The sequence below is a fragment of the Pinus tabuliformis genome, chromosome 3_1 (genome assembly GCF_031772625.1).
Source record: "Pinus tabuliformis cultivar Carrire ecotype Pingquan chromosome 3_1, CPIR1, whole genome shotgun sequence".
In the NCBI taxonomy this organism is placed as follows: domain Eukaryota; kingdom Viridiplantae; phylum Streptophyta; class Pinopsida; order Pinales; family Pinaceae; genus Pinus; species Pinus tabuliformis.
The window spans coordinates 495,732,434-495,759,079 of record NC_142301.1 but is presented as its reverse complement, the minus strand read 5'-3'; the positions used below and the strand labels follow the sequence as shown (position 1 = coordinate 495,759,079).

General features: G+C 35.0%; 1 protein-coding gene across 1 annotated transcript; it reads right to left on the bottom strand.

Annotated features, from left to right (window-relative positions):
* Positions 1-8,328: 8,328 nt before the first annotated feature.
* LOC149187977 (putative NAD(P)H dehydrogenase (quinone) FQR1-like 1) lies at positions 8,329-22,323 on the bottom strand. The gene is made up of 4 exons (XM_089411522.1): positions 22,113-22,323; positions 18,796-18,889; positions 12,859-13,121; positions 8,329-8,798 (listed from the first exon to the last, which is right to left on the bottom strand). Exons 1-4 carry the CDS (start codon positions 22,133-22,135, stop codon positions 8,567-8,569), a joined length of 612 nt encoding a protein of 203 aa, XP_089267648.1. The 5' UTR covers positions 22,136-22,323; the 3' UTR covers positions 8,329-8,566.
* Between the last annotated feature and the right edge of the window lie 4,323 nt (positions 22,324-26,646).

The window sequence follows — 26,646 nt, the reverse complement described above, 5'->3', positions numbered from 1 at the left end:
TTGCCCCTTATTGACATGCCCATGATCTCATTCATCATCATGCTATCCTTTACTAACATGCCCAAGATCTCATTCATCATCATGCTGCCCTTTACTATATAATTGTGGCTTATCAAATAGTCCTTAAGGCATATGAAAAATACCTTCTTTTATCACAGCAAACTAGTTGTCCCAACACATACAAGATACACTTCAGAATGTGTGCATTAGCTCACTATTGGAGGGTAATTAGGCTGCAGCAATTCTGCACTGGTTAGGGAACCCAACCATAGTCCCTAACAACCCTTTAACTAACCCAAAATTGCTTCTTCTTACTGTGACTCCTCCAATAGGGTGCTACCCTCCACGCTACTCTTTAATGGCAGTTTCAATCCAAACGCATAAACCTTTCACCCCAAAACTGATTGCGACATTCTCTTAACAGAATTGTTCACCCTTCAGCAATGCTCTGAGACAGTTCTTTCATTCTCGGCCTTCAAGATCAAGACTGCAACCTGCAAGGCAACACCTCGGCCTACCTGAAATAGCGTTCCATTCCTTGTTGTCTTATCCTTTGCTTGTTGTGTGTATTAGGGTCTATTTGTTGCGGAATTAAGGCCTCCATCTAGCTATGGATGAGAGCCTCTTAGATCTGTGGTTAGATCTTATTTTGTTGTCTCCTTAGCTGTGTCTTTAGGGCTCTTCTAGAATTGCGGTTAGGGCTTCTTTTGCTACGTATTAGGGTCTCCTCGATGTCTACGGATCTAGCCTTATCCAAGCCTTCCTTTGTTGCGGATAGGGCCTTCCCTTTAGCTGCGTATGAGGCCTCCTTTACTGCGATCAGATCTCCTTCAACTGCGGCTAGAGCAACGTACTACAACTAGGGCATCATCTGCAACTAGGGCATTATACACTTAGCCCAACGTATCTTCTTAGTGCCTCTCCTACACCAAAAACCCAAAGACGTGGAGAGGAGGAGATCACATGAAGAGTGTGTCAAAATGACTTCAAGTCCTCTTCTATTTATACTAAAACGTAGATGATGAATAGACATGACTATTGGGCTTCTGAGCCTACACAAGTTGCTGGCCGACTTGACAATTTGTCTTATAACACAAATAAATTCATAACTCCATGAATACTTATCGGAATCGAATGATCTTTAGATCAATCCTACACCTCTTAATGAGAGGGATCCAATAAAAATATCAGCTGCCATAAATAAGATGACCCCCAAGGAGTTTGGCCCTAGTTGCCAATTTTAACACAACTGACTAAGTGAAATTTCCTCTCGTTTCCTTTGCCTCCTTGCCATAGGAAGTTTCTGAGTAGCTGTGAAATCTGATCCGTGATTGTCTTTGGAGCCAGGAGGAAAGAGGCCTGATAGGTAGGGAGGGAGGAAAGGATAGACTTTATGAGGATTAGCTTGCCAGCGTAGTTGAGCCACTTCCCACCCCAAGCAGCTATCTTGGTTTTGATCTTGCTGATGACTTCAGTCCAGAGTGAGGCTCAGTTATTCCCCAGGGTTAAAGGTAGTCCCAGGTATTGTATTTTGTCCCAGGAGGCATAGCCCGTAAAGTCCAAGATTCTAGCAATACGAAGGATGGTTTGTTCCTCTGTATTCCAACTGTACACTGCACTTTTTCTTTTATTGATAAGTGCTCCTGAAATGATATAGAAGCTTTGTAGGGTCTCATTGAATTCTTTTGCTATTCGTGTGGAAGCTCCTCCCAACATTGACTTGGTCAACTTTTACTCTTTCCCCGAATCATGTTTACCTAACATTCCCCCGTAAACCTTGACTTGATGTTTCTTATCTAATTCTAGCCAAATTTTCCAAGTGAGTCAACCCCGCTCACTCTAACCCTTACCCCTCAAAAATTATCCCTAGAGTAACCCAATGTCCCTCTATCACAACAAATATGTGCAATGGAAATTGCGGAGAGATGTCCAATGGGAACAGTCGATGTTGATCTCTGTCGCATTCCACCAAATATTGTTGCCATTATAGTCCTCATTCCAAAATCACTAGCTGCTTCATCACCGAACCTACAATGGCTATAAGCTTGTCCACCGAAAACAGTGAGAGGAAACCTTTGTTGCTCTTGTTTGTTCCCCGTGGGTATAAACTATCCCACTCAGGCTCACACCCCCTGGAACATCTTTGATTCTCCATTCTCAGTCATCACATAAGCGTCTGTCGAATCTATGGCATCGTTAACCCACAGGAACCACCACAGTCAATCCCCCTTCATTGCTCCCGAGTTCAAAACCAAGACTCACATAAACTACAATTAAAGCATCAAGGAAAAACCCGCAAAGTTTCACAGGTATAGACTGCGAAATTGTGGAGTGATCCGACCTTATCCAAGCTATTCATATCAAGGGCCCCCAACGCTTGCTGACCACCGACGTCTCTTCCTGTGCATCTAAGTTCAATCCCCAGCCTTCTCAAATCAACTTCTTGTTACTATTGGTTGCAGGGTCTAAGCGGTGTTGTTAGGGAAGACCTCTTCCTCTCGAACTCCCTGTACTGGTTCAAATATATATGGAACGATTCTAAGTAGTCATTGAAGCCGAGGGTATTCATTTCCTCTTCTCTCCTTTTCTTCATCAATCGTGGGCACCTCTTGACATCCATCGCCAAGAGACCCTACTGCCTAGGAGGCTTTATGTTCTCCTTTGACAAGTGACGACGATTCTACCTATGAATTTGCCCATGGGATATGCGTTATGAAAGCCACACCCACTATTATGCATATTCGCTCCTCCTTCACACAGGTCGTGGATTTCAGACTCCTCCAAGTAGCTTTACACACAATTGGACAACCGCAGGCTCCACGTAGTGGTTGATTTGACACACACTTCACAAGCCCAACGCTTCTTTCCTCTACTTGGGCTCCACTGGTTACTTAGCCTATCGTCATGCATCTTAACACAACCATTAATAATAATAAAAGATGCAAAAATTAACACAGTTTTTGCTTAGCGGGAATTCCATTAGCCCTTGGGCAAAACCCTGGCCAACCCAGCCAAGTGAGGCTTCACTGCTTAACTCCCTAGCCACATTACAATGAAGTCTTCCCCGCTATTTAAAGACTCCATTACATGCAATCCCATGGGTAGAAAATCATGGGTACACAATACCATGTGCCCAAAACCATCATTGTTTGACTTGGTCAACTTTGACTCTCCCCAAGTCAAGTTTACCTAACACCATCAAAGGTCATGAAGTATAGGTGCTTTTTTGGATTACATACATCAATTTGAGGTTTTGGGGCACGTTTTAAATGACAATGTGGAAAAAAATGGACATGAAACTGAAAAACTCTACAACTTTGTATTCCACAAATGGATGGGTAGGAAAAAAATGGTGAATACAACTACAGATTGGAAGTATCTAAAAACTTGGGATGAGTAGTTGGCATATATAAAACATGCTTATAATAGAGTAGTTAATTCTAACACCCAAAATTCCCTTTCAAAGCAAGCTTCAATTATTTTCCACTAACCTTTTGGTGTTTATGGGTAGCAAGGGGAAAAGGTTTCAGAGATGCAAGAGGCGAGAAGAGAACATAGGTCCAATAAAAAACTCAGGTAGATTCATCAACAAGCATAGGGAAATTTGGAATGAAATTAAACAAAGCATAAGCTTCTTTATGACTAAACATTAGATAGATCATAAGTTCCGGGTTGGAGACCAATATCTCAACAAGGAAAGATTACAGGGAACAACTAAGAAGATGAAGCCACCTAGGCATGGACCTTTTGACATTGTTGAACAAGTTAGCAACAATGTGTTTCGAAAGAGTCTACAACCTATGCAGATGTTTCCAATAGTTAATGTGGAAAACTTGCACCTCTTTGAATGTGAATGTTTCCAATAATGAATGTGGAAAACTTGCACCTCTTTGAACCAATCTATGTTGGGCGAGGAGGAAGGGAAAGAACTTCCACCATAGAGGATTTCACATTGAATTCTTTTGAGGAGTTGTAGGAAGATTCAATCTTGCAAGTGAAGGTTGAAATTACATGCAGGGGCAACAGGCAATCTAGCAAATAGGGTTCAAACGACATTGTTGATGAAAAAAATGATGAGGACATGGTCAATTATTTGTTCCCTCTCCTTTAGGGACCACCAATGTCCCAATTAGGGAGGTGTAATCCAAAATGGATCATGGACAGACAAGGCACCTAAGTGTTTTACTCAATTAAACTAGTGATTACATTTGGTAGGCACAAAAGATTACATGGGCTAAAGAGGTACCATCTATGACGACGAATGGGCGCACAACATTTTATTTGGGTGAAATCCCATAAATGCACTTGAAGGCACTCGTAGCCCATGGAATAGCGGGCATTTGTGCATCTTTAATTGAAGGTAAACCATATTATTATGATGGAATGAACTCCCAATGATTTAGGTGAAGGGTATCATGGTGATTAGAGGAGAATTATCACACCTGTGGAGATAAGGGATAATGGTATCTCTTGGAATGAAGGCAAGTTACATCACATTGACCAATGGGAACTCATAGTATTTTGGTTAATTATGGTCAAACAAATTCAAATGAGGGCAATCACCACTCTCTCCACAAGGATCACACCCATTCTAGTGAAGGATCACTTGCACCTCTATAAGTGAAGGGATTGGCCATGCATCTTTCATTTAGTAACTCACATCATTCTCAACAAGTGTGATCACACCGATGCAATGAAAAGCTTCGCATTGTTGTGAAGGAATGACCGCCATCATGGAAGAGAATGCAATTTCCTTAGTTTAGATAGAGCCCATAAGATTTGCCTCATTTGAAAATGAGGTATGCAACCACACATGCAAATCAAAAATCAGTGCACCAATGTTTATATGGGTAAAAACCTTAAAGAGGGAACCAATCTATAGCCCCAACCCACACGGCAACTTGAATCAATATATTAATGCAAAAAGAAAATAAGATTCCATGAACATCTCTCAACAGTCGATCATTGGGAAATGACCCTCCATATAAATTTCCCTTCATTAGACCAAAAAAAATCCTAGGTTATCAGTGTATTGGTTGTTGATTCCATGAGGAAGGATCACATTTATAACTAGTTTTTGTAATTAAAATTTATATTTAAACATATCACAATTAGTTTAGTATTGTTGGTGTGTTGGATTTTTATATTTATACCACTTTGATGTTCAAACTCCATCACTGATGTATAGCCCATGCCAACTAACATGGCCATGCAACTAACTAAAATGAATAAAAGATCCACAAAAAATCTTATAACAAACTATAAGGATGCAAAGACAAACTAAGATTCCACACCGTTCTAATTGAAACCAAAGCCCCAACCTATGATTCTAATAAGTACTTCAAACATTGCAAAGCAAACATTACGCAAGTATACACCTAACTTGCAAAATGGTCTCTTAAGACAAAATACCTGCCATCTTCTTGATTATCAATTATCAACATCTTAATTTTTGGTTGTTGGTACAAGATTAAGAATTCTTAATGATTGATGCATCTTTTGTTTAATTCAGTGTTGCGGGGGAGCGCGCCCACACCCCCCCCCCCCCCCGATCCTGCTCCCAATCCGCGCTCTGGGCGGGAGCGACTTGGGAACGGGTTAGGAGCGCACTCCCTAAAAATGTTTTCACTCCCTCCCTTTTCGGAAGCATTTTCGGGAGCGTTTTGCCTTTTTTGCAAATTTTTTTTTGGTAGTAATGTTCGAAATGCAATTTTTTTTTAAAGAAACAAATAATTTTTGAGTGGGGCAGCTTAATGATCAAGTCTATGTCCCTAGTATTGATATGTTATTCATGGTAATGTTAAATTCTTAAAGTAAAAGTGACATTCTCTTTAATCTTCATTTTCATCCTTTCACTTAAATTTTTAACATTACCATGAAATGACTCAGGATGTTTGAGAGTGGTTCCGGCCTCATTGGATTTCATATGGAGGAAGTAGAATTTTAGATTTCATTCAAAATCCAGCAGACTTATCAGTTTTTCAAGATTTCAAGATTTGGGGATTGCAATGTTTCCATTGAATTTTGTCATGTATTAGGGTATCAAACTCGTATTTAATCAAGAGCACCAATCCCTCTATGTACCTTGATGTTAGTGACATTGGTTGTCGAACTCCTCTATCATGACCCTCTTAAAAATGTACGCATCACTCAGACAAAATCTTGACTTGACATGCTATGCTTTTTCTATCTTATGTTAATGCTTAGAGGGTGATATTAATGACAAAGATCCCTATATAGATACAGAGGTAATGACAACGATACCTCTGGATATTAAAGCTTAGAGGGTGATATTAATGACAAAGATCTTGATTTTCCAACAAGACTAAAAAATTAGACATTTCTCATGGTGGAAAGAGGCCCAAGCATAAGAAATAGATAATAGATTTACTTCTCTTTTCTAGTTTCTAGTAGTTTTTATAACTATTGACTCTTTCATATTTATGATGATATTTTTTTAAATAATATATGACAATTTAAGTTGAAGTTGGCAATTATAACTCATTAGTAATGAATTATGAATATGATGCTTCATGAAAGTTGAAAGTTGTTTCATTTCATTTCATTTTATAACATTTCATTTCATGTTAGATATTATTTGTTGTAATGGTTACACTTAGCTTACAAGTACAACTTGGTGATCAATGATGATAAATGTTATATATTGAATTTTGAAAGCTTGAAACTTTAAGATTGATGAATCATGAGACTCAATATGTTGTATGTTACTATGTTACTAACTTGTGGACGTGGTTGATGAAGATTATAACTTCTAAATGATTGTTGTTATATGGTTCAATCTATGTTTTTTTATGTTTTTTATATCTAATTCATTATTCTACATGTTTTTGTTGACATATATGTTTCAAAATATAAAAAATATATATATTATATAAAAAACGCTCTGGGATTCGCTCCCAAACTGAGAGCTTCTGAAAATGTTGCTCCCGCTCCCGTTTTCGTTCCCGCTCCCTGCTTTCGCTCCCGCTTAATTATTGTTGTTCTTTGATTATCCAAGAGAAGATGCTATTTACTAGATAGTTTATCCAAGAGAAGATCCTATTTACTAGATAGTTAAGTAAAGATTCAAACTCAACACCATCAGTTCTAGTGAATGCATACTATCCCATCTGGCTAAAACACATCAATATGTCATGGAATGAGGGCAAAATCAATGAACTACTAAACCCAACATCTTGATGACATAGATCTAGCATTACTGGCAAAAAATGACTTAAATAGATCACAATCTATATGAAAAATTGTTAATCATTGATACATCTCTTGTTTAATTATTGATATTATTGATGGTGTTTAGCTGCCTAAGTTTCATTGTTCACAATGAAAATTCAATTTCCCACTAATAATTCTTGTGAATGCATAGTATCCTGCCCAATTAATAGATGTCGATGTGTCATGATAAGAGGCAAAATCAATGAACTACTAAACCCAACACCAATAAACCACTAACTGCAGCATTATGTCATATCTAGCATTACTGGCACCTTCTTTCCCTAGGAGACAATTCACATGAAAACTGGGCTTGAGAAACAAGCTGCATTGAACAATTAGTCTATGAAAAACTAAAACAAAAACTATATGGAGCTAAAATATTTGAATGAAATATGGTTGCTCACTGCAAGAAATGCATTTGCAGAACTTACATGAAAGAATTATCAACAGAAAAGTTATCAGAGTTGTAATGGAAGGAAAATTTTGGGATATTGTGATCACACGATTGGATGCAAAAGATTCAAGCACATTAACGCAACTTTCAAGAACATCATCATACATTGAACATATAAGCTTCAGAGTTCCAGCGTAAGAAACCCAAGGTAGAAATGGGCCATCTGGTAGCAAAAAAACGGAAAACCTAGATGAATGGAAATGAATGTTCTGTTACAGAAATAGGAAACCATAAGAGGCAATAGCAAGTCATATTTAATTGCCTATCCAACATAGCAATATCCAAGTGAGTGCACTGGGAAACTCCTCTAAATATAGAATCAATCAATGTTCAGCCTACAAAACGTAATAAACTTATGGTCACTTTGAAAACTTGTGAGGAATTTTGAGCCTTACTACAGAAATTTCAATATTTTTTGCAAAATAATACACTGGAGATGCATAATTAAAAATCCCAAAAAAATACCTCCAATTTTTTTATTTTTAAATTTTGGTCACTGACAGGCTTGGTAGTATACACTATTTGGCCAACATTATCGGCCAAATAGTCTCAAGCATATCTCAAACTATCATTTACTTCAAAAAGTGGGAAAGTTCATTCTACTTTATCACGATCATGACATGAAGCCAAGCAAGAAAAAATTTGACAAAATCTCGCATGATAAAAACATGAGATATAATGTACATCAAAATAATTTTGCCATTGGCAGTCAATACTACGTTGATGATGCATGGAAGTCATAATAAAGCAGATTATTTCCATTCCAGTAGGAATTTAGGATAGAAAGTTTGCTTCTACAGACACAAATCCCGATTTTAAGGCACCAGACTAAAAAATTGATTGTGGCAATAAGCAGGAGGTATAAAAATAGGTTGCTAATCAAGCACTTCCTTTCAATTTTTTTGCAATACCAGAAATATATTTTCCCTGATGGAAAGCCTGATCCAACTCTAGCTTAGTTGGCTGACGTGTACCATCACCAGCAAATGTTCCTGCACCATATGGGCTCCCTCCCTTGACTTGTTCCATCTCAAACATTCCAGGTCCAAAAGTGTAGCCAATTGGTACATAGATCAGTCCATGGTGAACCAATTGGGTTATGGCTGTTAATCTGCACAGGGGGCAGATATGTTAAATTATCAACGTGTTGACACATTTGCTGAATTTTCAATTGAACTATTAAAGTTTAAAACACAGCAAATAGGAACTTCACAGGTCATCTGGTAACACCCTTTATATAACAGCACAAATCTCCTCATGAGCTATTACATCATTATATGCCGGTCTCCAATGACAAATAAAATCGAAATTAATAAAGAAACAATAATTGACAATTGAAATGAAATACTTTAAAAAATCCTTGGATTAGAGATACATGGAAAATGTAACTGTGCTAGCTACCATAAATAGAAAACTCACAAACACTGAACCAAAAAAGCAGGACATTTCATACCACAGTTTAGAACATTAACTGAAATAAAGATCAGTAGCCTTGTAATCATAGAGTTTACAAACTCCAGGAATGTTCATATTGATTTGGCACCCCACTCACAATCGAGGGTTCTGAAAATTTTATTTACACAGGGCCTCAGGAAAATCCATTTGTGAAAGAATTTAGAAGGGATGTTTAAGGAGATGTCAAAGAGTTCTGCTGCAGTATACCTGAGGGACTCGTACCCTAGGGATGGAGGGCATATCCCCTGCATTTCCTGCATCCCAAGGACATGGGACAGGAAATATCCCCTACCATCCCTTGGAAGAGGGGGTCATTATGGAATATCCCAGAGACATCCTTATCTACACACCTTCTATTATGTCTTTCTACTGTTGGGGAATTAACTTTCGGCCTATCATGTAATTGTTTGTTCATATAGCCGTTTACACTTCCACCCGCAGTTTAAAAGGGGACTGGAAACCAAGCTGATCGTTTTGTCTGCAGTTACTAATCATTGAGAGCAGTTTATGGTTCCCCCAGTCCAACAACATATCTCACTCTTTATCCCACAAATCCCCACAAGTTTGAAATCCTCTTCCAGAGAATCTTTTATCTGTAGAATTTGTAATGAACTCAAATTACCCTCTAAGTGAATGAGGCTTTTGTGGTGGAGCATATGAGATAGCAAGAGAATGCAGGGTTGATCAACCTTATTCCTAAGGAGAAAAGGAGATATTCTGGGAGATTGGAGAACAATCAGATTGATCACTGGATTAGAGATCATAGCTAAAGTCATTGCCAATAAGAATAGATCCTTCGGCTGCAAGAATTATCCACCATGAGCAATCAAGTTTTATAAAAAATCAGTTCACCCTAAACAATTATATTACAACCTAGGAAAGCCTTAAAGAAGCAAGGGAAACAAGTTAAAAAATATTATCCCTGAAAGTTGACTTTCATAAATATAGGTTGACTGGAATTTCATCCTTGATATGCTCTCGAGGTTGTGTTTTAGGATCGTCTTTACTCAACTGGAGCACACTCCTTTTCAAATCTCTCTACCACAGTTTGTGCTGATGGTCAGGTGTTAAAGGGTGTTACAGCAATCTTTCAGGCAAGGACGCCCACTAGCCTCTTTTTTATAAGGTATTGCAGCAGATTTGTTAGGATATCTCCTTAAAACTGCTCCAATGAAAGGTGGGGTTCAAGGAAATTCCTCTTCCAGATGCCAAATCTTTATTCAATGTTCATTTTACTAATGATTCTGCTCTGCTCAGGGAAAAATGCAATGCCTTGAAATTTATGCTCAAGCAGCAATAGCAGCAGTCTTGGGCAAGAAGATTTTCCAGAGTGAATTGTCAAACAGTGGAAGATTATTCATCCAGGTCAGAGCATAATCTCCTTGGGTATTCCTTTTTCCATTTGTGTCTCCAAAGACTTGTGGAAATTGTGTTTTCAACAAATATGAAAGAAAGAATATTCTTTGTTTTTAAGAGTGTCTCTGACACCCCCATAGTCCATAGATCACTGATTGTAAGTCATATAGTCCCATTGACCTTCTTCCTTGGTCATTTGTGTACATCAACAAATTAACCAATCTTTTTTGTGGGTTATGAATCTTGACCTAGGGGAGATGCTGTAGACTGCTGAAATGAAAGGGTCTTATGAAAATATACCCTCAACAGGTTGAATCAATATTGTAGATAGAATTTTGGCAGCAAGACATGTTTTATTCTACCTACCACCTTCCTTCATACAGAAAGTTGGAAATCATTTTAAAGGTTCACAAGGGAGAAACTCAGAGAGAAGCAAGGTATTCAAGTTTCAACTAGTCTCAAGGGACAACTGGAACATTGCCAAGTGAAGCCACCAAGCTAGGCTTGATTGACATACGAACACGGGGGAATTGCTGGAAACTTGACACTGGGCAGCCAAATGGTTTGTCTGAGCATTGAGCAATGAATGGCAGGCTCATTGGCATATTATCACATGTCACAAGTTTAAAATGCTACTCATGTAGGTGATTAAAATGTCTGTCTGGGATCCAGGATATTGTTGGAGCAGTTGCAAATTTCCAGATCAGAAATTCTCATGCAGATTTGGTAGGGCCTTGGCAATTAGCATCCAAGGAACTTCATTCAGACTTGAGCAGCCTTGGAAATGGATGGTAACTAGTGCAAGGATCCATTTGGTCCTTCCTTTTGATTCTTGAAGAAGGGACAACTTGATTTAATTCCCCGCTTTTGCAGAAAAGAGACTTCCAAAGAAGGGCTTCCACATCTGGGGGGATTTATGGCACAACAATAGAGATAATCAGTTGCTTGAAGGTTTATCAATCATTCAAAAAGGCTTTACACTACTAATAGGTGCACCTGGACAGGCTCCTAATTCTAGCTTACAAAAGATTGACTTTGATGGTTAGGGACCAATTTTGAAGGATTGGAAATGGTAATATAGGAATCCATTTATGGACTAGAATTAAAGAGTTATCTTCAGAGCTCATGACACATCATCTCTTTGCAGAATATCTTGACAAAAAGTGAGCCATCCTATACAATGAAATTAAGTGGCTTAAGAGTTGTCAAAATATCTAGAATTCCCACTTTTCATTTAAGATCAAGGAGCTTGGATGGTTGCTGCTCGATAACTGCTTAGCAGTTAAAGATAAGCTTCATCACTGCCTAACAGATGGCTGTTGCATGATTTTCACAAGATAAACACAATAAGTAGATTGGGGCATGCCATTGGAATGCCATCACATTAAACTGATGGGTTAAAAATTACTATTTTACAATGCCATCTTTAAGGTGAACCCAAAAAGCTGCATGTTTTGTAAGAAACACAATCAATAAAGAAGCCACAATAAACTGATATATCACAGACAGTGAAGATGTGAACGGGTAATTTCATTGCATTTTAACATGGTAAAGAGAAGAGGATTGGGAAAGGAACTATATGATCTGTTATTTGATGTATATTATCAGTCAAACTGCAAAGTACTTATAACAGGAATGCATTAGCAGATGGATCCTGACGGATGTAGTGTCATCCTTGCTAGTAATCCCTCTAAAAATTGCATCTAATTACGTGTACTTGAGAATCTGAATTTAGGAAGTCCATGAACATCATTTTTCATTTTTCAACTTGGCCTCTAAAAAGCTAGGGTGGTAGAAGATAATAAAACGTTTCAGCTTCTGAAAATGACATATATCCTAAGTGGGCAAGCAATCCAGAGAATAATCGTCCTGTTTGAAGGTCTACCTAGTATTCCAAATGAAACCAATATTATAAAATAAATCAAGCTTCAAAGTAAAATGGCTGAGCAAGGCATGAATTCAGTTCTTTCCGAAAAATAATAAGATTTGAGACTGATTACATCAAAAATCCTGTTTCTTTGCTGCACATACTTGATAGGTATGACCACAAAAGTCCTTGCAGTGTGAAATGGACTTAAGAAAGCTTAGCATGTTCTAACTTTGAGTATAGTATACACTGTACAGGAATTAAATCCTTCCAATTATAATTTTTTTTATATATTCTATTTTTCAGGTACATTAAAATGTCTCCCGTGGTTATGTATCACTTCATGAAAATAAAATTATGACAGTATTTTAAGGGAAGATAACCTCCTCTGCTATTGATAAAAGGGAGCGATTTAGAAATAATGATCAGAAGATTCAGAAACAATTACAACGTTTGCACTCTTTTATTTGATTTTTGGGTCTCGGGATCTTACGGAGTAGTTTCTTGGCCACCACCCTGAGATCCTGTGCTATAAAAGATGCCTGCTGGTTTGCCTGCCAATTGCTGAGTTCGCCATAACCCTCCTGTTGCATCCAAGAAAGCCTTAAATTGGGCTGCCATCATGCCATATCTTGTGGGAAAGCCCAGTATGAGGGCATCTGCATCAGCAAGTTGTTGCGGCTCTATGATGGGCACTTCAGACCTTGGTGGTGTATTCATTTTAATCAATACCTCCTCAGGAAGTGTTTCCGGAACCTGCAGGGACCAAGCTTCTTCTGCTTAGTAAAATTATAAGAATAAATACAAGGGTAGTAATTGTTAGCCTTCTGGACAGCAGGAAACAAGAATGAGATGGAAACAAAAGAACTTGGAAAGTGTAAAGCCTGATGGTTTGTCACATAATGTCCCACATTTACAAGTAAGAGAGGCGAAATTATGTGAGGTAAGTAAAATAGATATATTGACTATACAATGGATGATAATACAATGTCTAGACTCTAGAATTAGGTTTATATATTCAGATAGATGCCTTACATGTGCATTAATACTGATTTAATGAGGCATATGACAAAAAGCATTTGAATATTTAAATATCTAATGCACCAGACTCTCGCAAGATACTGAAACTCAAGAAGGCTGCAACGCTAAGGGAACATTTGTTCATAAACCAAACCTTACAGTAAAGTTAAGAACGTAACTCTAACATGTTAGAAACTAATATGATAATGTCAGGTGAAAGAAATACAATGGACTCTAATCAAGGTACTGTATTTAAAAGAACTAACATACAACACATTAAGTATAAACATAGTAAAGACGCTAAAATAATTAACAAGCATCCAAGAGCTTCTGAAGCTACATATGGAAGCTGTTAGGATCCATTAATATATCTGCATTGTAAACAGTACCAGTGTCGATCCATCTTAACCCAAGATCTATAAAGCACCGAGAGTGATCAAATCCCTCTGAAACACAACTTTTTAACAATGCAAAACTAGAGTAAAGGTTTGCACCTTGAGGGACTTGATTCCTCCCGTTGTTTGAGAGACCATGGTTAATATGGATCTACATCAGTTTATGTATATATATATATTCAGTTTGGGCTTTGAGTTTTGCATAAGATTGATGTAGTCCTATGAGGACTGTATATGAAGTAATGATCCTTCAGGCCTACAGGCCTTGTAGTGCCCTTCTTAGTTTGTGTTTACAGTCTCATATGCTGGGTCTTGACCCAAAATTTGTAAATATTTGTATTGTTTATATCATTGGAGATCAGAATTTTGGGGGAACCGTTGATGGACATTAAAATGTGAACTTTGGTCCAATGTAGCAGCATTTCTGAAACGTGCCTCTCGATGCATGAACAATTTAAGAAAATATTTATAAATGTTATATCCAATACAGTATTTGAGTTATAAAATGTCGAACAATTCCCAAAATGTGGTAGACACAGGAATTAAACAGAGAATTACATTATATGCATAGATTCAATGCAACCATTTAGTAAGTTCACAAAACAATCATGATAAATCTGTCCTGTGAGTTTCATAAACAATCATGATATTGCCAAAAATATGCTGCAACTTTAATCAAAATATAGGCAATTCTTTTCTCTGAAATCCTGAACATAATTGACACAAATGGACATACAAAATTTGATTGGGAAAATCTAGTATGATTTCAAACTTTCTTAAAACGTCAAAATAAGTTGAATTAGCCATTTTAAAGGTAAAATTGCAGCTTGTTTTCTTAGTCGAATTCTAGCAGTCGTTTTGACATTTTACAGGTAACTTTTAAATAAAACCTTGAGTTTGCAAGTTGCTTACGTTTCTTACAGCTCAAGGCAATAATGTTAATCTATTTTCCTGTTGAGGGCTTCAACTACCCAGAGCCTTTGGAGAATCACAAATGCTACTATCATTGTCACAAACCATCTGTTGGTTTTTCTAATTGAAAGTAACTTGCGAGTCAAAATTCACAACTCAGATCATTTCTATAATCAAAATCTGAAACTGCCTTTTGATCAAACCATTTAGCACTTTTAATGTTTTAAGAGAACTTTTTAAAAAGAATTGAAATCATATATCAAAAGCAGAACCACTATAACAAGAACTAGTAACAAAAGAATATTTAGTAAAAGTCGTATGTGCATTGTGGATAGAAAACTTTGGATGTGGGGCATAGTAACTGCAGATTCATTGGTTTATTGTTTCACTCGCTCAAATAAATGGGAATATCTTATTTCACGTTGCAATTAAATATAAATGTTGTACTTGGTTTTGGTGTTATTCCAAGTCCTTAACTCCCACTGTCGTTGAGTATATCCCAATTGTAATCTTGCAGCCCATTTAAGGTCATCTGCATGTGTTTCGATCACAGTGGCATCATTTACTTCTTGTGAGTGACTCTTCAGCCCATGGTTGAATAGAGCCCCTAAAAGTCATAAGGGAAAAGGGGAGTTTGAGGACAATTTCTGCATGTGACCTGGAAAACAATAACAGGTGATTCAACCTTTTCTATTGTCGAGTGCAAAACCATAGAAATTTGTTTTTTTTCCTTCTAATTAGTCACTTACACAAATTACGAGTAATATGTAAATAAATAAAAGTAAGTGATCACAGGTTCCTGGTTCAAATCCCCCTGGGCAAGTCATGCTAAATCTACATTAACAGGTTTTAGGCATGCTATGCACAAATGTGGGGAAGCACCCCTTCGTGTTTCCCCACATGGTTTTCCTTGAAAAAAGAAAAAGAAAGTGGATTAAGAATGTACATACTACAAAGTCATAACGGAAGTATATTACCTAATAGGAGAAGTGGCACACAAAGCTTCAGAAGCAGATTTCATTCAAATTAGCTGGAAGCAGAGTGCAAAGTGACATGTTATACCTATAAATGATCACATAGAAGAGTTGGGATGCATTGAATTCAGTTGCAATTGATATCCCTCAACTCCTACTTGGCACTATCTGACCCATATCCAACAAATCCTAAATCATATTTTCTACCTTATCCTTAAGGTGGGATATATGTAGTGAGGAACACAAAGCAATTTAAACCCCAGTTCCACTAAAGGATATCTTCTTGCCCCCTGATTCAATGACAACCTTTTAGATAGGTACTTATGCAAACTCATCAATAAGTTGTTCCATCTGTTTTTATCTTGTGTGATTTTATGACGTGCAGGCCTTTCCTAGAACTAGACTAAAAATGAAACATCACTCACAACTAGCAAGTTGTTTGGCCCTTTTGCTATGTAATAACAATGTCTTTGCACAAGGTTGCAGTCCTCTAGATGTGATTAGTTGTTATCACAATTCATGTGTAATTCACCCAAGGTTTCAATCATTATGCCCCCAAAGGTCATATCATCTCCTAGATGGTACTCAATCAAATGGGGGTCGATGGAACCCCAATTGGACTATCTGATGGCACTGAGGTCAGGTATGACAGAACACTGGAGTTAGGACAGAACAATGCCATAGAATAGGGAAAATTTTTGAAAAGACTAACTCCAAAGACTCTCAGACCCACAAAAACATTTATCTAGTTGCTATTGAATGTAATAACGAATTCCTCCAGACAATTGGAGGCCTGGGAGAGTCTATGCCATATGGAAAGGGCGGATAAAGACAGCAGAGGAGAGAGTGGAACTGCAGAACTTTATGGGTGAGATGAAGGATTCCCTGCTGAAAGAAAAGGTTAAATGCCAAAAGACAGAGGCCAAACATAGGAGAAGTCACAAAGTTCTTATGAAGTTTGCCATGAATTTAATAGCTGCGTAAGCCCAAACCCGATTGAAGCTGACAGAATGTATCAAGGCAAGACCATGCAAGGCACACTGTAAATGCTCAAGCTCAGCTACCACTAAAGCTGGAGCTGTTGTGGAAAGAAGACCTGGATATTTAAAAGAAGCCTTCTTCAAAGGCAGGCCTCACCTGGGAACTGTGCCAACCATCTCTTCAGACAAGGATGACAAACCAGGCAACAAACACAAAAATAATTCAAAGAAAGAGTGAAAAGCTTGAAATTCCCTGATCTAGCAGTTTGCATAATCATAAAAACAGCTCAAATATAAGCTATGTTACGAGAAATGGGAAATGGAGCAAGAGGGTTTCGAGGGATAAGAAACACAAACCCCCCTCGCAGCATATATTATGCATATAAAATGATGAGTAATATATCCTGGATGGAAACAAGAACAAAGAAGGGAATAAAACAAGAAATGAATCTCCTAATCAAGTTTCCAATGACATAGTGCTTCTAAGAAATAGTGAAACTTTTGTTTTCATTTTGCCACATCCGGTTCCTAGTTTGTGCTCATATAATGAAAAATATCAGGAAAGAAACAATTCAGAGTGTAACTCCTGATAAGACGTATATGCCAGCTCAGTCCAGTGTGGAGACTATACCTGGCTAATCTCTCACAAACTAAAATGTAACAAATGATTCCAAAAGGCATGTCTATTATAAGACTGAAAGGTCTACTTCTACCCATTTGCCTTTAAATACAAGGGAAGAATTTTTCGCTGTAAATTGTCTTTATCTTAATATCCCTAAGAAGGTGGCCATACAGCCTTTAATTCCTCCTAAAACTTATGCTATCCATTCTAACCCATGTTGTGCTTCCCTAATTAGTTTTCCTCATTGTTGGGCAAGAATGTCAGCATTTCTTCTTACAAGGGAAGAGTAGGACAGCCATTAGACATTATGACATTTCACTTAATTTGACTACAAAAACTGTTTTGAAACGTAACATTTGCCAGAATCTAAGAAAAATAAATAAAACGAATCAAGCAGAAACTAATCTTTAACATAGTTTTTGGAATTTTTATTTTTCCAGGTGATTCTGTAATTAGCAAATAAACATTTTTCTCAATGGTGTTTCTTATAACATTTTTTTCCAAAAGCATTGATGTAAAGTGCACTTCTGCTTTCTCTCTCTCAAACTGTTTTCAAAAACTACATACCTATTGTCTTTCCAAATATATTCTACTCCAACTTTTGATTCCAACAATCAATGGTAATATTGATTTCTCTATCATTTTCAATGTCCCTCCATTTCACCTTACCAAACAGATTTCCTTTCTAAACCTTCCTCCATTTTCCAGGTCACATCATGTCAGCCATGTAATTCTATGCATTATCTGTACTATGCACTATCTGTACTAGATGCTTTTTGTATGTGGGGAACATTGCCTCTTGACTGTGAGACAAGGATGATGTCAGGTTAAACTTTAAAGGATCTGTTCAATGCAAATTAGAGCGTTCTCAACACAATGCTCTATGGATACACGTTACAAAGCTTTTATATATGAGTGAGGAGCACATCTTTGCATGCTTGTGAGAGAAGTATATAATATATAATGGCCGAAAAGAATTCCTTCCATGGAAATTATAAGCTACTCAACCAACCAACGAGCAAAATAAAGCAATGCCTCTTGTTTGTTTACTAGGTCTAAAATCTTGCCAGCAAGGTCATGAATTCTTCTGGTTGTAAGGTCCTGCAGGTTGTACTCATACAGGGTAGCAGTAGCCCATGCCACATCATTTTTACATGATTCATTAACTGAGGATTCGTTTTGGCTTCTCTTCCAATTTCATTTATTGATTGTGAATTAACTTCCAGTAGATAGAGCAAAAGGGATCAAGCCAGCCCTGTTGATATGACCAAATATAGTGCCCCAACTTGGCAGTTGTACAGGAACAATCTAAGAGATGATCAACCACACAAGATGACCAGCAACTTGCAATGAAGGGAAACAACCCTTTGTTGACCAAATAAATTATTCACGCTAACTTGCCACAAAATAGATCAACCTTGTTATTTTCTTTGCTTCCTTCAAGGTTGATAGTGTAAATAACTTGTACACGTTCTGGCGTTTATTTTCTTAGATTTTATTATATTAGAAAAGGAAAAATGCCCAAACCTGCCACAAAGTAGCCTCTACACCTTCCACAGAATCCGCACCTTTTTTAATCTCCTCTGCAAGCTTCTCCACATGTCCATACATGGAATAGTACCTGGAATGACATTGTTTAAAGAAGGGTGTTACATGTATGGAACTTACAGCAAATCTAATATATGTATATTGAATGGCTGACTGCTCTTTCATCAATTATACTGTTTATTTGCATGGAAAGAAAGGTCAATTTAGTTTTAAATACATAATTACGACAACATGCAAATGTGATTATACAGACGAAGGATAAAACATCTCCAAATTCTGATTGGGAGGAATCCTATTTGAGACACGTGGGCAAAACAAAAAAGTAGTCTAAGGCAATTATAATAACCTATCTCTACTTACAACTGTATTAATGACAATTTTTCTTTCTAAGCTTTTGCCATTTTTCAAATGAATTTGCCTTCACATTTATACAAAAGCAACTAATAAGACAATGTATATCACATGACCAATATCTATAAAGATCAGAAGAATAAGGATCCTTTGCACAAAACAATAGAGAGCTTTTGAATTCACACAAGTCAGGTATGTGGCAAGGTGCATATTTGTGGCCTATTAGGTGCATATCGTTATGTATTTATAAAGACATTGAGCCAGAAAAAATCCAAAGTTTCCATAAGGTTAAACACAATGCGAGCGATAAAGTTTATTAATTCATGAAAGGGTAAAGGGGAAATTTAACACGTTACAACAATTTTTGAACATTAATACGAAATATTTTTCATCCTATAGCCTCTTAACGAACAAGTTTCATTTGCAGTAACCAATATCGTAAATCTGATTATATGAAATGCCATCACTGTACAAACCGTAGAACCATAAAATGGAGTACCCATGCTGGGGAAGCAGATTGACAATTACCTAAAACATAAGGCTGACTGTGGCTATGCTTTCTACAAACTACCCTTCCAAATTATATCCTAAATTGAAACGATAGGAACTGAGTAAATATGCTCTTATTTCTCATTTTTTGGTTTCAACTTTTAAATCAAGCCGAAAAATATCTATGACAGATTGTGAAGGACAACATCCAAAAAGTGTAGGTTATTTATAAAAGAAGACTAGGCTGAGAAGCTCATATATATATATATATAGGTTTGAACACTTGATGTTATGAGCTTAATCATCGATAATACACTCCGAATATAGAATGGATCCAAAGCGTAATGATATAGGAGAAAATCTCCCAACAACTCTAAACAGTAACAATATCAAATCTTCTATACCAATTACTCATAGTCGTGTAGGCCTAGGTTTGAGGCTGACCTAGTCTTTACTTATACATGTGATCCCCTATATTAACTAGAGGGTCATAAGTATAACACATTGCTGAAATTTAGTTTTGGATAGGAAGATGGGGGAAGGGGAAGAGGAGGAAAGTATGATTTGGGAACTTTATTGTTTGCATCGAATTTGAGATAACCACCTGTGACATTCAGCTTCATGTAACAAGCTCGGAGGTATCTTCATTCTTCAAAAATCAAAGGTTCTCATAGCTAGCTATACCTATTCATCTGGCCATATACGTTCATTGCTAAGCAAGATGAATCAATATACTGGATGTGTTCCCAGCTGGATAAGTTAATCAAAATCCCAATAACAATTAACAAAATCGTTAAATGTCTTCTGGAATTTATTATTAGAATTTAAAATAACCATCTTCCAATATTTAGACGATGAATTAGCCACAGTTATATCAAAAGAACCATCCATGTGTATTTCCACTCACTGCCGAGATTGAGTTGAAACAGTGATTTCAGCTTAATAAAACAGCTGTGAGAGTCTATCACCCAAAAGAAAAGACAGAAACAAACGCACTTAATAAAACTGCTGGTTATACTTAACTAGTCAAATGCTTTTGCAATCTACATTATTGTGATAGATTCAGTTCGATATAAGCAACTGCAGGGTTTTTGACTTACTTACCTAACATGGCCTTAACCTTAAACTTTGTACTTGTAAATGTAAATCCAAAACCAAAAGACCAAACGAGGGTCTTTAGGATCTAATTAAACTCAACATCATAATTTATGAGAATTGTGGCTCTTAAATTACTGAAATTTGATTTACACTAACAATTTCAAATGATTTGGGCACTCTAATTAACAAAAAAGTAACGTTTTTGCACTCTACATCACTGCCTGCGCAATTTAGTTCAACATAAGCAACTGCAGGGGTTATGACATTCTAAAGCATGGCCTTAACCTTAAACTTTGTACTTATCAATGCAAATGAACCCCAAGAGACCAAACCGGGTCTTTAGGTACAAAATTAACTTATCATCATAATTTGTCAAAAATGTGGCTGTCAATTACTGAAATTTCATTTAAATCAACAATTGCGAAGGATTTTGGCACTCTAATTAACAAAAATGTTAAAGGCTTTTGCAATTTGCGTAATTGCCTGCGAGATTTAGTTCGACATAAGCAACTGCAGGGCTTTGATTTCTTATCTAGCCAAGTCTTAACGTGAAACGTTGTGCTTGTAAATGTAAATCCACAGTGCACACCACAAAACCAAACCATGGTTCAGGGTCTAATTTCACTTATCATCATAGTTTCTGAGAATTGTGGCTCTCAATCACTGAAATTTGAAATTTGATTGAACTCAACAATTCAGAAGGATGAAAAAATTGTCAAAAAAATTGCAATCTACATAATTGTCTGCGAGATTTAGTTCGACATAACCAACTGTAGGGGTTTCGACGCTCTAATCCAACATAGCCTCGACCTTGAACTTTACACTTGTAAATGCAAATCCATGCCAAAAAAATCCAAACCGGCGTCTTCCGGGTATAATTGAACTTAATACCATAATTTCTGAAAATTTTAGCTATCTATTACTGAAAACTGATTTAAATTAACAAATCCGAGGGATCTTGACTCTCTAATACTGAAATTTGAGTTTCATTAACAATTCCGCGGAATCTTGGCTCCCTATTGCTGAAATTTGATTTAAATTCGCAATTCCAAGGGATCTCGACTCCCTATTAATGAAACATGATTCAAAGTACCAGCTCCGAGAGATTTTAGCACTCTATTACTGCAATTTTGGTTTAGAATAAGGGCGATCTGAGCAAATCACTATCGAAATGCAAATTCGTGCGGGGCGCTGAGAGAAGAACAAAAAATCCCTGAGTTTCCATCTACGCCCCGATATTAAGAATTAAAACGGATCAAGGACTCGATCTTCAGCAGAAAATGAAAATATTGCTTCATTATGAAAACATATACACAAAATATGTAGCAAATAACATAAGTATGGTGAGTAAATCTTACACTATGTATACTTTGGTGGCCATCTCGAGAATGCTAGGGTTCAAGATAATTCGTCCAGCAAGATGATTTTAACTCTGACGATCAGTGAATTTAGCTCTACAAGACGGTACTGGAAGGGCTAATGGCCATTTTATAGGCACGGTCTGTAAGGAGTTTGTCAACTGCCCAGATCGGACGGTTGCGTATTCTCCCAGTTTCTTGGACAGTGATCACAGTTGTAAGATAGATTTATTCATTACGCCATTACGGCGTAGGATGCAGGATAAGAATTACATAACACCATCCTTATCGCCGATGACAAGATTCATTCAAAATCATTTAGAGGATAAAATGGTTAAAATTTTTGGATATCTTAATCTGGTAAAAATTTGGTTCAAAAAAAAACTATTGTAATTTAAAAATAAATTAATTAATTGACTCCAAGAAAATCATTTTATTTCAATGTGTTGGTGATAATTATCATCTTAAATCATTTTTATTTTGTTTCATGGGTTAGTGATAATTTTTAATCGTATTCATTTTATTTTAATTTTATTTTTTATTAAATTTTTCAATAAAGCAAACCATGACTTTTCAAATTATTTTAATGTATTAATTAGAGTTTAGTATAATATTTTACCATTTATTATTATGTTTTTTAATTAATTTTATATTATTTTAATTATAATAATTAGGGGTGGTAGGAAGGTAGGAGTATATTTTTAGAGAAAGGAAAAACAATTTTTTTTATTAATAAAAATGTGTTTGCATTTTGTATTATTTATAGATATAGTGAAAATGACAAAGTACTCTATGAATTTGAAGAGGACAAAGTGTTCAGGTACTTATTGGATCTTGGTCATATGACAAATAATCAAGTAGATATATAATGTTTTAAGGATTTTTGTTAGCCAAATAATATCAATTGGACACATGTAAGGTTATGGGAGATTCTCTCCTAACCCTCTATCATGTGATGAAAAGCTCCCTCCTAAAAGAGAAATCTATGGAAAACATCATAAAAAGAATCTGGAAATTTGGAGAAGATATAATATCCAAAGCATATTTTCATGCCCTAAGAGACTTCAACAAAGAAGGAGACAAGTATACTAACTAAGGGTGTAAAATGAAGATAGGTGAATTAGAGATTAATGGCCAAATCACACATATTGTAATTCCCTGATGGAAAATGAAGTCTAACATTATGTGTTGTAACTTTTGTGCTTTGTCAAGCACTTTTATAAGGTATTTACTTACAAAACCCTTCTTTTTGTTGCTTAGATATATTCTATTTTGAACTTGTCTATATTACTCCAACTAGTTACCAATTCACCAGGTTTTAAATATATATATATGTTCTCATAAAATTCATGTATTTTTAAGAATGATAAAACAATTGAAAAAAATTAATAAATTAGTTTTGTAATGTATGATGTATTTGTTGAAATCAAGATATTAAATTATTTAATTTGTATAATATTTTTTTAAATGTTAAATTTATTTTTATAATTTAAAAAACATATTATATAATTTATGTGTAATAAAAAATTAAAATAATAAATATAATTTTATAATTTAAAAAACATCTTTGATAAAGAATTTTTTGTTTTTTTATCATTAAACTTTATTTTAAAAAAATTAATTCTAAGAACATTAAGACTCATTTATTAATTATTAAAAAAAATCAAACCCAGATTCGTTATAGAAGAAAGTATTTTATAAATAAAATAAAATGTTACACACTTCATCATATAGATCATTCACATAGATATTTAAATCAGTTTAGATATATAATTTTATAAATTTTAGATATATAATTTTATATATTTTATTTAATATAAATATTATCATATTAGTTTGTATTAATGGAAAAATATAATTAATATATTTGGAAAGTTGTTGTTTAATAAGTTGATTTATTTTAAGTCATTTTCACGTGATATTATTTTAGATGAAATGACAATATTGAATTATTTAAATTGTATATTTGAATGTAGAAATTGATTTAACTTATAGAAAAATTATAATATTTTTAAATTATATAGACTCCATAACTTAAAAATTAAAATTTTCTATTTTTTTGTCGGTCAAAAACTTCTTATTAATTCGTCAAAATGTTACATTGTATATACATGAAGCTCATTACTATCACAAATTTACCCCTACTGGATTTGTTATCTAGGAGAGTGATGCAAAAACTAAGTAGAAAATGACCAGATAACCTAAAAAATACATAGAATAAACATACAGCCAACAGTCAGCATAGATCAAGGAGGAAAATAAGGTACATAAGCAACGCCCGAAGCTACGAGAGGATCGGGATCCCTATGAGCATGGAATTTCACTCTATGTCACAAGGTTCATCGAACTTCAACCTTGAGGTTCGAATTTTGGCAAACCTTAAAAAAAAATTTGAGGTTCAACGAACCTCATAGCCATTGACCAAATCCATAAATCAAAACTCATAGCCTCATGTCACAACTCAAGCTTGTAATCTATCCTTGCAGTCTCCATGTTCATGATAGCATTTTATGGTTTTTGTATGTTGATATCTTACTATTTTAGCCTATACCACATTTTAATATATGTATATATATATATATAAACAAACCTAATGGCGAACCTCATCCGCACCTCATCAAAAAATTCGAACTCGAATTGAACCTAATCATTGTCAAACCTGAACTCGAACCCGAACCATGTGACTTCGATTCCAGAGTGAGGCGCGCCTCCATCTCATCCAATTGTTCATTGGTATGTCATTGGCTCTTGTGCAATGACATCAAGCGGTCAAGAATATCCCACTGATTTTGTTACAAATCGTTTAGAAATGTTATGACCTCATTTCGTTCATGTCTGTATTGCCTCATTTCCTCTAAAATAACCAATATACTTCTCATCTAAATATCCAAAATAAATTAAAAAATTTACTCATTAAACGAAAATATTTAAAAATTATTTATAATATTAATATATTTTTATTTTAAAATAAAATAAAAATCAATATTACATTTCTTAAAGCAAAATAAATTATTAAAAAACTTTAAAAATTAAATTTCCTAAATTGATTAAACTTTTAATTAATTTTTTATTATAAAACCCCATACATATATATATATATATATAATCTTTTAAATGAAAATCCATATTCATTACGTGAAAGAAAATAAAATGTTTTTTAATTAACTTTTTATTATAACACGACCTCTAATAATATATATATAATCTTCTAAATGAAAATTTATGATGATGATGATGGTGGTTAACGTCCGCTAAGACCAAATAATGGTCTATCGAACCTAAAGAAACAAATTATCTATTTTGATTTAAGATTTTATTCCTATGCTCAAAAAGCTTGGAGAGAAGCCTCCCGAGCTCACTATAATTTTGACATTGTAAAAGGCTAGGAAGGTCAATATTGTAACAAAGATTGTGAAACTGAGATCTAATGTGGTTATACGCGGGGCACTCTAAGAGGAAGTGGTTTTCATCCTCGATGTTCCTATTCTTACATATATGGCAGAGCCTTTCCATCCATGGCGTTTTAGGAACTGCCCAACGACCTATTTCACTATGGAGCTCATGAGAATTCGTTCTAATCTTTGCTATATTAATTTTCTTCTTTGAGCTAGTTAAAATAGAGAGATATTTTTGATCTTCTAGGGTGGGGTTGATGACCTTCTTATAATAACTTAATTTTCTTTTAGCTGCTAAGTCTTTCTCACACCACATTTTTTCTTTGAACTTAGAAGTAACAATATCTTTAATGTTATTTATGTTTTGCAATGCATCATTTTCATTGATCTCCCAATAGTTTAACCAGGCCCTTATGTCTTTATGTAATGCAAGTATCTTTAATATATTTATAAAAAAATAAAAAATAATAATAATTGTAATTTTATAATTTTATATTAAAAATTAGCATTATTAATAATTAAAATAAATTGACTTTATTTTTTATTTTTAAATATTAAAAAAATTGTGTTTTGGTTTTCTTCAACTTTTTTATTATCAAATAAAAATATAAATCACATGATTCTATGCTTCAAAATAAAAATAATAATAAAAATAGAAATCACATAATTCTATACTTCAAAATAAAGATAATAATTTTAAAAGACTAAAATTTATAAAAACATCGTAAGATTTTAAGTATTTTTTTAATAATAATTAAAATTAATTCATTGATATAAGAAATTGTAAATATATTTAATAAAATAATATATATATATATATATATAATTTAAAACCATATAAAATCAATTATTTTTATATTTTTATTCTTTATATATTTTTTTATAATATATTGTTTATTTATATAATTTTATATTGATATATTTTATATTTTTAATTCTTTATATTCTATTATTTATTTATATAATGTTGGTTAATATCTTATATTAATATCTTTAGCTTATCAAATATGAAAGGAAAATTACCATACCAATAAATGGCATCCTTTAATCAACAAAAATGGAACCCATAAAAACATGGAGGAGATTATGTACCTAACGAACAAGCATTCTCTAACCCAAGTGGGGACATGAACTTCCAA